Consider the following 14,293-nt stretch of genomic DNA (forward strand, 5'->3'; position numbering starts at 1 on the left):
CCGGAGGACAATTTCATACAAATTAAACTGTTACAATAATTTCTATGCATTCATGGATCCAACAAAAATTAAAAACAAAGGTAGAAACAATTGATTCCATAATTTTTTTTTAAGATACATCAAACTTGATACATAAATATTAATTTCATAAGCACAATTTTGTACAAATTAAATTGTTAAAATATTTTTGTGCATTCATGGATCAAACAAAAATTTAAAAAAAAAAGAAAGAAGAGGTAACAGTAAAATTGATCCATTGTGAAACAATTGATTCCCTAAATTATTTAAATTTTACAATACATACATATGTCTTTTAGACAAGTATAATTTACAAAAATATATAAAAATCTAAATGCAGTAATAATAATATATGTATAATCAGATATTAAAAATAAACATTATGGGTGACTAAAAAACCCTTTTTTATTTGTAACAAACAAATAAAAACATTGCTATCAGGAGACATCGCTCGAGTCTGCTGAGATGCTATGAGAATGAGACGTGTCGGAGAGCTGTGTCCAAGAAGAGCCGTGTGTAAGCTTGAAAATCTCGCTGGTACTCGTCATATCCTCTTGGTCGACAGCAAGCTCCGCCTGGTGCTTCATCTCAGCAAAGAGCTCCTTGAGCTCGTTTTTAAGCGAGCTGAGCCTTTCAGGGGATGTCTGGTGGAGTGAGAAGACCTGAGTGACGACGTGAGATAATTCTTCCGGCTTTTTCTCCCTTGTCTTCTTCTTCGTCTTGATCTCTTTTCGAACTGGCATTACCGTCCTGTTGTCCCCTCCTCCACTCGGGGCGATACAACTGAGCTTTTGCCAAGACCTGCCGAACAAATCTTATTAGCTTGGATTAAAAACAATTTAGCTAAAATAATCCATAATGGAGTAAAGAAGGAGAATAAAACAAAAACAAGAACATATTTGTTTTGATCAAATTGTGTTGAAAAAAAAATAAAAAAAATAGTGAAACCCCGTTTAACAGGCACTCATCCCTCTATAGCGACCACCTCTCTTAAAGGACAACTTTTGTTTTCCCCAGCAAAAAAGATAGGATTTCTTTATGTTCTTTATCATTTTAAACCTTTCTACAACAGAACCAGTCGCAGAAACAGTCCTCATCAGAGTGTGATGAGTTTTGTGCTACCCCTCTACAATGTACATAAAAATGTAAAAATATATTAATGGCTTAAATGAAATATACTCGACATAACATTTTAAAATTTTGTAAAAGTCAAAAATATTTAAGGAATATAATCTAGGTATGACACATTGGCACCCTTACTGCAATAATTCTAAACGTTTTTTATACTAGAATCAAATCTGTCTTTCTGCCCTTAGCCTGCCTTGAAGATGTCAATAAATTTGACGAAACATTGGCATACTTAAAAACGAAGTTTTTCTTTTACTTTCCACATCTACCTGACCAAGCATCCCAAACTTCAAAAGAATTTGAATCACAATTGTCATCTAGTCAACAAAAATAAATATACATTGAGCAAACAGCATATGAACTGTCATGGTTTACATTTTGAAGTTTTGTCTGCTACTTGCTTTTCGGTATTTTGCAGTGTTCTTGTGTCCCTAAATTTCTTTAATATTTTAAAAAATATCAAAACAACCAGAAAGCATGCATAGACAAGGATAGAATCATGGTACACCTCTTTAGTATTAAAAATGTTAATACAATATAGATTTACTTAGTAAGTGGGCTATCTTCTGATGATGTTGTGTTCGGTGATGAACAGAAGAATCTTGAAGCTTTGCTTCCCCCGGTTGTGTTCACGTCAGTCAGCTCATTTTGAGGGAAATCGACTTTTGCCTGACCTGTCACATTATCTCCCACCAATCTACAACAGACCAAATAATAAAATATGTTCACACTATAATAACCTCAACATACAGGACATCATTTTTCAACTGGGCTAGCTCTTGGTCCTTAAGGTTGAGAAGGACTTTCATCTTGTCTCTTTCAAGTTTTATCAATTCAAGCTCAGTTCTAAGCGATTCACGTTCTTGCGAAGCTGTCTTTAGCTCTGATGACATCTCAAAGACCTGCCTTTGTAACTTCCCTAATTCCTATTTAACAAAAATATATTAGATTAAAAATAAACCCCAGGTTGTTATCAATTATTAAAATACTTTAGTCTCCTCTTGCAGCTGTGAAAACTTATTTGTCAGCTCCCTCATAGAATCTGAATATCTGAAAAACAGCAATGAGACGCATTCTAACAGAAGTTAATATCAGATCCTCACTTTTCAATTTTCTGCGACATCGCTTCAGCCGAATTGTTGGCCTCATTGAGCTTATTTTTAAACTCAATCTCCCTCAGGAGTGCTTTTTGCAATTCTGTATTCTTCTTGAGAAGTTCTCTGTAAACAAGAGACAAAATAGTAATTCTCTAGCTAACCGGAAGGGTCTGTGAGGAAATTCAAGAAATATTAATAATTACACAAATAAAAATAGAATGAATGAATAAAATTAAAATACTAATAATAATGATTACTGTAAACAAAAATTTTTTTTTTAATTTATTCATTCTAGGTTTATTTTTTGCACAGGGAGATGGGGATTAGACGATAGATTTTTAGGAATTTCATTGCTGATTCTGCAGTCCATTGCTGGTAAATGAAATAAATATAATATAATAAATGAAATAGAAAAAATGAAATAATAATAATAAATGAAATAGAAAAAAAAATGAACTACATTGATCAGCGAGTATGCGCCGTGGAAAGGGAAGTAAAAAAAAACATAATCCTTCTTGGGTTATCGCATACATTTGCAAATTTAAATGAATTAGAATTTTTTGTATGCAACATAATAAATGAAAAAAAAATGGACTTGAATACCACACCAGATGATTTCGATTTTGTGAGGAGACTTGGAAACTCCAAAGAAGACAACAGGCAACCAATCCTAATTGGGCTGGTCAAATACAAAAAAAAAATATTGATCCTAAGGCCATCGGCTAAATTGAAAGGAACTAATATTTTTATTTCCGAAGATTACCCAAAGCTGGTACGGGAAAAAAGAAAAATGCTGCACCCCCAACTTGTAAAAGCACGGGCGGACGGCAAATATGCAGTAATCAGATACGATAAGCTGATAATTAGTGAGCCAATATCAGAAACAACTAAGGAATCATGTAAACAGCAGCTTTCAGGAGGAAATAAACATTAAAAAAAGGTTCGTAGGCAATTTTTTTACATATTTAAAAAAAAATGCAAAAAACACCCCAAAAAATTTATTGTCTTTTTCGATGTAAAAGGCTTGTAGGTCATGTTTTTTTACGTATTTTTCAAGAAAATGGGGGAAAAAAAATTGAAAAAAATTTTATTGTCTTTTTTACTGTAAAAGGCTTGTAGGTCACGTTTCTTTTACGTATTTTTCAAGAAAAAGCCAAAAAAAACCTAAAAAATCAAAAAATTTTTTGTCTTTTTCGATGTAAAAGGCTCATAGGCATGTTTTTTTAGGCATAGGCGCATAAGCAGATTTAAATGAAGTAGAATTTTTTGTATGAAACATAATAAACGAAAAAATGGACTTGAATATCACACCAGACGATTTCGATTTTGTGAGGAGACTGGGAAACTCCAAAGAAGACAACAGGCAACCAATCCTAATTGGGCTGGTCAAATACAAAATAAAAATATTGATCCTAAGGCCATCGGCTAAATTGAAAGGAACTAATATTTTTATTTCCAAAGATTACCCAAAGCTGGTAAGGGAAAAAAGAAAAATGCTGTGCCACCAGCTGATAATTAGAGAGCCAATATCAGAAACAACTAAGGAATCATGCAAACAGCAAAAAATTTATTGTCTATTTATTTATTAATTAAAAAATTTATTGTCTTTTTCGATGTAAAAGGCTTGTATATCACGTTTTTTTAACGTATTTTTCAAGAAAAATGCAAAACACCCCAAAAAAATTGGAAAAAATTGTATTGTTTTTTTTTTTCAATGTAAAAGGCTCGTAGGCACGTTTTTTACGTATTTATCAAGCAAAATGCAAAAAAAAAAAAAAATAGAAAAAAATTTTATTGTCCTTTTCAATGTAAAAGGCTCATAGGCATGTTTTTTTAGGCATAGGTGCATAGGCAGATTTAAATGAAGTAGAATTTTTTGTATGCAACATAATAAATGAAAAAAAAATGAACTTGAATATCACACCAGATGATTTCGATTTTGTGAGGAGACTGGGAAACTCCAAAGAAGACAACTGGCTACCAATCCTAATTGGGCTGGTCAAATACAAAATAAAAATATTAATCCTAAGGCCAATCAAAATAAAATTTGTCTTTTTCAATGTAAAAGGCTCGTAGGCACGTTTTTTTACGTATTTATCAAACAAAATGCAAAAAAAAAAATATAAAATTTTTTTGTTGCCTTTTTCGATGTAAAAGGCTCATAGGCATGTTTTTTTTTAAGCATAGGCGCATAGGCAGATTTAAATGAAGTAGAATTTTTTGTATGAAACATACTAAATGAAAAAATGGACTTGAATATCACACCAGATGATTTCGATTTTGTGAGGAGACTGGGAAACTCCAAAGAAGACAACTGGCAACCAATCCTAATTGGGATGGTCAAATACAAAACAAAAATATCAATCCTAAGGCCATCGGCTAAATTGAAAGGGACTAATATTTTTATTTCCGAAGATTACCCAAAGCTGGTAAGGGAAAAAAGAAAAATGCTGCGCTCCCAACTTTTAAAAGCACTGGCGGATAGCAAATATGTGGTAATCAGATACGATAAGCTGATAATTAGAGAGCCAATATCAGAAACAACTAAGGAATCATGTAAACAGCAGCTTTAAGGAGGAAATAAACATAAAAAAGGCTCGTAGGCACGTTTTTAATGTATTAAAAAAAATGCAAAAAAAAACCCAAAAAATAGAAAAATTTTTTATTGTGTTTTGCAATGTAAAAGGCTCATAGGCACGTTTTTTAGGCATAGGCTCATAGGCAAATTTAAATGAATTAGAATTTTTTGAATTTAAACGCCTATGAACTCTCCACCAGAAAAAAGTTTCCCTATCGAAGGGCACCAGAGACCACACAGGAAAACGAGTTGTCAGTAGATAGTACAAGTATTAAAGAGTCTCTCAAACGATTTGCTTATGAGTCAGGACCACAAGAGAACGAGCAACTCTCACGCAAGGCGAACTCCACAAGCTCGGACCATAGAGGGGCAAGATAGCAGCTAAAACACAGAATGCTGGATATTCTGGCTTATAACATACATGGAATGAAAACGGAATCTGCAAATTCGGATTGGAAAAATTATGTCAAAAATGAATTATGTAAAAAAAAAAGAGATAATTGTTATTAACTTTTGTTTTATTTTGGTTTGATTTACTTTATCTTCACTATATTATTTAAATTATGGTTTTACATTGGTATGAAGTGTAAAAGAATTTAGTAATTGTTTAAAAAGGAATATGATTTATGTACAATTGTAAATTAGCCCTAAAGTCTTTAGTTTGATATTATTATTCTGTCAATGAAACTTTAACTGTAATGTAATGCTATTAGTTTAAAAGAGAATTTTTTAATTATGAAATAAAAGAAATGTAATAGGTCGCAAGGTCAACTCACCCACAACGGTTTGCACAACCAGTGGCACTGAATGTCTACTTTTGTAGAGCATAATAACATTATTTAACAAGATTGTAAATAATAAAGACATTTATCTATCTATCTATTTCTAGCAAATGTGATTCAAGCTCAAACTCTCGTGAGTGAACTATCTATTTGTGTCAGTTTCATTGATCGGTTATTTACTCCAATCATGATCTCTGACGAAGCTCGCCGTGTTTCCATCACGTACACAGTCGTAATGCTCCAAAATTGATGAGGCAGAAGGATAACCTTCCGATGAGGACATTACTGAAGACAAGCCGAATGAAGAACTACCTTCAGATGAAGAAGCACCTAAGCAGGATCCAGCATGCTCGAATTTTATAAATCTCAGAATAGGTGCACGTCAAACAGCCAGTGTAAGTGGAATATCTAAAACGGCTAAGTGTACCACAGATACTTAGATTTGGGATTTGTAGAGGCTGACAGACGCCGGGGGAAACAGACTGATTTTTCATGAGGAAGCGCATTGAACTGGTTGCTTCTCAAACCTTCATTAAAATGCAATTAATGAAAACTCACAGAAAGTGTTTTATTTGATAAGTTATCGAATGGCACAGGCAGCTCATATTACAGCTGTGTTAACGATTTCGTATGTTGCATGTTTCACAAAAAGGAAATAAAATGTTCAGTATTTACTACATACTACCTATCTAATTTTAAATAATTGAATGAGATACGCCACCCTGCTCTATATGAAACTTGCAAATTATAAATACTTACTCTTTGAGAGTGTCTCGCTCTCCTTTCAACCTCATGCAAGATTCTTCCAGCTGCTTGCAAGACGCTTCCAAATTGTGGTAAGACTTCTCAATGTGCTTATTAAAATCCTCTTCTCGCCTCTGATGAGTATCCTTAGATTTAATTAATAAAACATAAAGGTTTAAAACAAAATGTCATACTGTTTAAAATAGTGCAAATAAAAATAATACCACTTTGCTTTTTGTAGGGATTCTCTTCTCCAACTTTTTAACTATTTTTTCTAAGTCGCTCAGAAGAAATTGCAGCTCGTGTTTTTCTGTAATAAGCAACAAACAAATATGTTTCTGTTATCTATCATGTTTGTTATCTTGTATACAAGACAAAATTAAAAATACCATTTATGCTTGACTTCTTTTTTAGCTCATTGAGAATTGAAGTAGCTTCAACGGTAAAAGGACAGTTGTGTTGTTGTATGACGTCCCTGTTTGTGTTTTCATCCGCCTGTGTGCCTTTGTTGGACAGCCGCCGTTTACCAATGGCGTTCTGCTCCTTGAGGATTTCAGCCCAGCGTTTTTTCTTTGATTTATCCCGCCCTTCTGAACAATCATCTCGAACATCGTCCTTTTGTGTATTACGTTTGTCCAAACGGATCGGAGGCGAGTGGGATCTGAAAAAATACCCAAAGCGTTTTTAAAAAATAATATACAATCGAGTTACAGGTTCATAAATTCACCACAATGTTGTATGAAAAAATAAATAAATAAAATAAAATCCATGAATTTTTAAAAGTATGTTATTGGAATTGTTCCATTAGATCACTGTATTTTCCAGATCGAAAGTTTTTCAGCCAGGCCATAATTTTCTTTCTATTGCTAATGGCAAAAATGCAGGGTAAGAAGTACATCTCATCTAAAATCTCACAAAAATTTTAAAAAAATGTGTAAAAGTTTCATTAAAGCTTTTATTTTACACAAGGGCATGGAAAAAATATTATCTAAAGAAAATCTATAGGCCAGATAAGCAGAAAAGCTCTTAAATATCAAGAGCGCTTGATGGGTGGCCTTTCAAAAGATCTGAATCTATTGATAGGTTGAAAAATTCCAAGATCTTCGTGGTTGAAAACCTTTATTCAATTTAGTAAATTACATGGACGTTTCGGGCTCCTGGCCCATCATCAGAAACTAAAAATAGAGAAATTTCATGGTATTATTCCTAATCTGAAGGATTTCTCTATGTTTGGTTTCTGATGATGGACCAGGAGCCCGAAAGGTCAATGTACTTTACTAAATTGAATAAAGGTTTCAACTACGGAGATCTTGAAATTTTTCAACCTATCAATAGAGAAGATATGAACCTGGAGCTGGTAATATATAAAATAAGATCTGAATCATAGAAGAATGATCGTTCTCATCCAGTTAAGGCCAAGTGAGGTTCACAGTGACATTTACTTTTGGGCAAAAGTCCATATTTTTGTTCAATATACAGAAAAAGGCTGCTTAATGCATGACATGTACCGATGGATGTTAGTTCATTGCTCCATCTAGAGCTAATATGAGAATTGTACTTGAGCATGGCAGTGACTCTTTGTGTTCTGTTCCAATTTTTGGAGATTGCTCTATTTGATATAGTTATTGTCAGCAATGTTTTTGTATTACATGAGATTGAGCATATTTATTAAAGTGAATGTAAAGTACGGAAGGGCTGATGGTAAAATATTTAGTTAGTCTAGGCACCATACTCAGGTCATTCCTCCCTGACAGACATTGGGGACAACATAATACTACTGTTTGGGTCCCAGGGCACACAGTTGATGGTGCCCATATCTAGTATACAGATGGATACAAAACCAAGGGGTCAGAAGCTGGCATTTATGGAAATAAACCAAGGACTAAAATTCATATAAGCCTTGGCCAATATGCCACTGTCATTCGAGTGGATACTGTGGCTTTTGAACACTGTGCCAAGGAGATTAAAACCTGAGGACAATTACCGCATCAGCGGTAAAGTCCAGAGTCATTTGGGATTGCGTAGAGCCCTGTCAGATTGGGAAAACAACAAAAATGTCTGATTAGCAGGGCACGCAAGGTAGGGGGACAATGAAGATGATAAATTAGTCAAGGAAAGTTTGTTGAAGACACCTATTGGCCCTGAACCTTTTTGTGGCAAACGTTGATCCATCAAACATGGGCTTTTGGTTTAAAGGGACTGTACACCAGGAGAGAGGAATGCGAAAAGTTTATTAAAGCACCATCACAGGAACTAAGCAGAACTACTAAATCTAGGACATGTCAGGATTAGAATAATAGTTAGACTGCTAACTAGTCACTGCAGACTCCGGAGGCATATTTATCCTCAGAACCAAGCCTGAGCTGGTATCACCAGGTGGATGCTTTGAGTTTGGCTACTTCACAAATATTCGTGCACTTTGACGCAGACAAACCGAAAATAAGCTGAGCGAGGCAAGCACCGAATATTGTTGCTCGGTGAATAACCGGATAAGCCGAACCTTTGCTCAGCATTAAGCGAATTCCACTTGTCCATCTTAAGGATAAGGATAGGAATAGGGAGAAAAGAGGTGGCCACAAGACGTACTGTATCTCAACCTGAATAGATCTATTGTTCTCCCCATTATTTATAACTCACTGACCAGCTTCAGGTTGTTAATCAGCCTCCATAGCTTTGCCAGCGGCTTCTTAGAGTAGGATCTTGCTTGTTGTTTTTCTTTTCCTAGTTGCAAGAACCTGCACTTATTTAGACCTTCACAGAAACATAAAATGTGTTCTGTGGTCTCTTCCTGTTCCTGGCAGTATCTGCACTGTGTTTCTTCTGCCTGTTCTATCTAGTGCATGTGCTTTCTTAAGTGGCAATATCCGTCAGGAAGAATTCTGGTTCGGTTGCGGTTTCCTTCCAGTAATTCTTTTGTAACTTTTGCCGTAGGTTCTTCCATGATTTTCTTTGCATGCCTAATACCTGTGGTGTTGTTCCACCAGGTTTTGTACTCATGAAGGATCCATTTTAAGACGTATCTTCTTTTATGGCAGGATGCTAAGGCACGTTCAGGACCCAGAGAGTCCATGTTGGCCCCCTTTTTGGCCAACATGTCAACTTTTTCCCTTGCCTCTATACCCCCAGTGCCCAGCAGAGTTGGGCAAAATCTAACTAATTCAATCATGATTAAGAATTTTGATTGAAGTTTTATCATGATTGAATTAGTCATGAGTAAATTAATCATTATATGATTTAGCCATGATTAATTCTATCAAGAGGTATGACTAAATCATACAATGATTAATTTACTCATGACTAATTCAATCATGATTAAACTTCAATAAAAATTCTTAATCATGATTCAATTAGTTAGATTTTGCCCCACTCTGTCTACAATGAACAACTTACCACAATCCAACAGACTCCGGATAAAAATTTTGAGATTAGAGTCGTAGAAGGACAACCTTCAAAAAGTGTTATCATAAACGAAAAGTTACATTCTACATATCTATTTTATTACAATCAAGACCCCAGATGGTGTATTTTCCAAATAATGTAGAAATCACTCCTTTCAAGTGGAATAAATTTTAATTAAAAGAAATATTTTTTCCATTGATCGGTTATGTAAACATATTTACTTTTCAAAGCGTAGCTTGTTCTAAAAAATTTTTTTTTTATTTTTTTATTATTATTATTATTATCATTATTTTTTGGCTTTTCATAACGACGTAGTTTTACCTATAATTAGAAGATTGATTTTTGTTAAATAAGGTGTTGAAGATTTTCGTTTTGATAAAATTAATTTCTGTTAGAAATTTTTTTTAAAGTGAAGTTGTGTATTTTTCAATTTTTGAGCACCCATTTAAAGAAGATTTATCGAAATTTAGTCATGACTAACTATATTGTGACTAAATTAGTCATGCCTCGTATTTAATTACTAGTCATGACTAATTTACCCATCAATCACATATGGTGACTAATGACTAAATTAGTCGCTTACTACCAATCATGACTAATGGTCTGAGTGACCAATCATTAATCATTAGACATGACTAATTTTTGCCCAACACTGGTGCCCAGGAACCCATGCCACGGTCAGGTCACTAGCATCACTTCTGTGCAGTTCCAAACCTCTTTGCCTTCACCTCGCATGAGGCTATTGCCTTTAGTGCTGCCTCTGTCAGATAAAATGCCCATCTTCCGGGAATGTATGCCCAGCTTTATTATTTTTCTGGCGCGTTGTAATCAATCACTATGATTTCAGATTGGAGAACTGTAGGATATTTACCAAGGTTTACCGTCAGTTCGGTCTTTGGGTTCACCCCGAAGACTCCTGCTGCCGTGCCCTTAAGGTAAATAAACCAAAGGCTGCAGTACCTGTGGAGCAAAAACCCCACTTCCTAGTCTCCAAACATCACCATCACACTCTGATCTTATTGTTAATAATGTTGTAGACAGATCAATCAGATTGATCATAATTTAAAACTAGGCAGAAAAAAAAGGAAATACTTCTCTCGGTTGACTTCCACGGTGACTCTTGCGTTTTCTACGTCGTAGACCTCCTTGGGCTTCTTCCTGGGCGAGATGTCCGTCTTCAGGACTGACGCAGAGTCCTTCCGGATGGGCCGCTGCGTCCGAGGTCGTTCGGGACTCTTCTGCTTCCTCCTCGGCGTAGGATCTTTGACCGGCTGGGCCCTCCGGACGAGAGTCTTGCAGACCTCTTCGTCTTCCCCGGCGCAGTAGCACCTGTGGACGGGGAACTCGCAGTTGTGCACCTTCTCCTTTCCCATTTTCGCCTCGAAATCGTCCAGCTCCCTGTCCAGACGCGAAATCTCCTCCGGCAGATCCTCGCTCATCGAACGTTTCACGACATTTATACAAACAATCGCTTCAAATCAAAGAGAGAGAGATTTAAAACTATTTCACTTTTTAACCTCCGCGCGGCAAAATCTATGCCTGAAGTCCTAGCTTCTGATCTCAGAGGTCATCACAAACCGCGGTGACATCTGTCCAGACAAGCTGAACTATACAGTAACGGTAGTACGGTACTGGTACCTGCAGTAGGAGGGCCGTTTGCGGCATACCGGGTCAAAAGTCACAACTATTGTTAGCAAACAGCAATATTTAAAAACTTATCGATATATCAAATTAAAAAAACAAAAAACTTGAGCAGATAACAAAGGAACCTGCCTTTCCATATCGATTTATAACAATCGCCCTCCAGAACCGTTATAGACATTATGACCAATGATCAAATAAACTTAAGAATTAACTATTAATATAACAGGCTGCTTTGGGGAACAAAAACCCAAACTTCTACTATCCATATTCATCATTATCACATGAAAAAAAGAACAGAATCTTGGATAACTAAAGAACCATGCAAAACAGGCATGAGGCAAGCACTACTCGAAAAAGAGAGAATTCCCTAACAGAAAGGAATTAAAAACTAACTGGTATATTTACAGGTCATACTAAAGTAACCAACTTCAAAAAACAACAATGTCGATTATGCCTAGAAGAGACAGGAACCACAGAACATATCTATGATTTGGAGTAAAATTGTCAGATATTGTTATGAGGCCTAAAGTGTGATATGACTGAAGAATCATATCTGATCAATGGTCAACCTACATGTATCAGTCAAATGGTATTTTGTCAGTTGTTATACCTCATAAAAAGGATGTACAAGAAAACTAATTATGATCAATGATCAACTAAAATAAAGTAACTATGCAGTACTAGGGGAACAAAAACTGTAACTTCTTGTATCCAAAAAAAATTTGAATCTTGGGTAACTAAAAAACCATGCAAAACAGGCATGAGGCAAGCAGAAAGACTACTCGCATAAACAACCCAGCATGAAAATGAGAGAATTCCCTAGATGTAGATGAAGATATAATTTCAGGGTATAGTATACTGCGCCCTGTAAGAGTTATTGTATCCCCGTGCTCTGCCTAAAGCACATTGGTGAGTCCTATTTCATCAAGAAACTTGATTAGAAGGCCCGGTTTCAATGGTTGAAGCTCTTCTATGGTCACATTATACATTCCAAAACATTTCCTCCTGTGGGCCAGTGTAGCTCCACAGTTTGTTAGTAAATGTGTTTGTGTCTCTTCTGCCTCTTTGCAGAATCTGCATGTGCCATTTTGGATTATTCCAATCTTCTTTAAGTGTCTGTTTAACTTGCAGTGCCCTGTTAGGAATCCTATTAGGATTCGCAGTTTGTTCCTGCTTCCCTTGACACATTCTGTAATTTCTTTCCTTCTGAAATTGGTTAGAAGATTCTTGGATTGCCTGTGTCCAATGAGTGAATTCCATTGTTCCTTGATTTTCTTTTTGTCCTTCTGTCTGAGATACTTGTTAATAGTGTGGATTCCTATGTCACAGAAGGGTTCAGGTCCTGTCAGCGGTGTAGCCCAGCAAGGATATCTGCTTTCTCGTTGATTTCTACTCCCATGCATCATGGGACCCAGCAGAGCTTGACTTTGTTCTGCATACCTAATATGTTTAGTTTGGTTTTGCAGTTCAGCACCATCCTAGAACTAATGATATTTGAGCTTAGTGCTTTGATGGCCGCTTGGCTATCTGACTGATAGCTATATCCTTGTTTTTGTACCCTTCACTTAGGTTGAGTTGGGTACATCTTTCGATTGCATGAATCTCAGCTTGGAAGATACTGGTGTATTTTTCCATGGGTTCAAGTATTTGGTTCCAGGTCCAAATATTCCTGCCTCTATACCTTCTTGTGTTTTATATTCATCTGTGTACCAAAGGATGGTGCCATTCTTAAAAGAGGTCTTTTCCTCTCATTCCCATTTTCCTGTTCATGTTTTCTTTGGGGCCATGAGTATTGGATGGCATTTCCATAGTTTGTTGCTATCTTTCCATTTTAGTTTTATTCCTGTTGGAGGTTTCTCTTTGGTAAAATTAATGATAGTTTTCTGCGCTGTCCTTACCACGTGGTGTAGGGGGATTAATCCCAGTTCCTTTTTCCATGCTAATTGTAGGACATGTTCTCATTGCTCCCGTTATACAGATGCATGCAAGTCTCTGTAGTTTTGTGAGTTCTTTTCTTTTAGTTACTTGTGCTGCTTTATCAGCACTGGCTATAGCTCTGTATGTGTACATCCATAGCAGGGTTTCTGGTCTGCATCCCCAGTTCCTTCCCGCTATTCTTCTGCACACCATCAAAGCTCGCGTCACCTTCGATTGGTAGAGCTGATGTGTTCCTTAAATGGTAGTGTTTTATCTAATGGGATGCCCAGATTTTGACTTCTTTTTTTATTTCTATCATGGTGTTATTGAGTGTTATTTGCCTCATGTGATCAAGTTTCCTCTTCTGAGTAAAAACAACCCAGTATGAAAAAGAGAAAATTCCCTAACAAAACGGAATTAAAAACTCTAACTGGTATATTTACAGGTCATACATCAGTAACCAACTTAAAAAAATGTAACTATCAACAAATAACCAATGTCGATAATGTCTAGAAGAGACAGGTAGAACAGAACATATTTACCAACTGGTGTGAAATTATTGTCAAATATTGTTGTGAGGCCTAGATGGTGATATGACTGAAGATTCATCATACCTGATCAATGGTCAACCTACACATGCCAGTCAAGTGGTATTTTGTAAGATAATTTTTAAATAAAACACTATTCATTCATTTCTGCCCAGTCTCGTCTTTGTCTAAAAATCTCCCTCTCTCTCACAAATGCTCTCATTTTCACTCTCTCTCTCTCTCTCTCTCTCTCTCTCTCTCTCTCTCTCTCTCTCTCTCTCTCTCTCCATGTGTGTGTGTGTTTTAATGTATATATTTCGACTTCTTTAGCCTATATGTACTTTGTACTTGAATGACCATAAGCAAAACGGACGAATTGAGTTTTAGCACTGCAGAAAATACTGAGACCTAGTGAAACTGTTCCAATAACAAACTTTTAAAAATTCATAGGTTTTTGTA

At 35.8% G+C, this 14,293-nt stretch overlaps 1 protein-coding gene across 2 annotated transcripts; it reads right to left on the reverse strand.

Moving 5' to 3' along the window:
* Positions 1 to 184: 184 nt before the first annotated feature.
* LOC106661232 (centromere-associated protein E-like) lies at positions 185 to 11,445 on the reverse strand. Of its 2 annotated transcripts, none has more exons than XM_014384500.2 (9): positions 10,839 to 11,445; positions 6,737 to 7,008; positions 6,575 to 6,657; positions 6,363 to 6,493; positions 2,250 to 2,366; positions 2,136 to 2,196; positions 1,897 to 2,072; positions 1,694 to 1,843; positions 185 to 819 (listed from the first exon to the last, which is right to left on the reverse strand). In XM_014384500.2, the coding sequence occupies exons 1-9, from the start codon at positions 11,183 to 11,185 to the stop codon at positions 456 to 458; spliced, it is 1,701 nt and encodes a 566-aa protein (XP_014239986.1). In that variant the 5' UTR covers positions 11,186 to 11,445; the 3' UTR covers positions 185 to 455. The 2 variants fall into 2 exon arrangements, with proteins under 2 accessions (XP_014239986.1, XP_014239985.1); XM_014384499.2 differs by having other exon boundaries at positions 186 to 819; positions 6,572 to 6,657; positions 10,839 to 11,444.
* Positions 11,446 to 14,293: the final 2,848 nt, after the last annotated feature.

Source organism: Cimex lectularius, unplaced genomic scaffold, assembly GCF_000648675.2.
Source record: "Cimex lectularius strain Harlan isolate CLEC.00 unplaced genomic scaffold, Clec_2.1 scaffold47, whole genome shotgun sequence".
NCBI classification, from domain to species: Eukaryota; Metazoa; Arthropoda; class Insecta; order Hemiptera; family Cimicidae; genus Cimex; species Cimex lectularius.

Coding starts and splice junctions, on each gene's coding strand:
- LOC106661232 (XM_014384499.2), bottom strand. CDS start 11,185: ATGAGCGAGGATCTGCCGGAGGAGATTTCGCGTCTGGACAGGGAGCTG. Junction 6,658..6,736: donor AAAGAAGTCAAGCATAAATG/GTATTTTTAATT, acceptor TGCTTATTACAG/AAAAACACGAGCTGCAATTT. Junction 6,494..6,571: donor TCCCTACAAAAAGCAAAGTG/GTATTATTTTTA, acceptor ATTAAATCTAAG/GATACTCATCAGAGGCGAGA.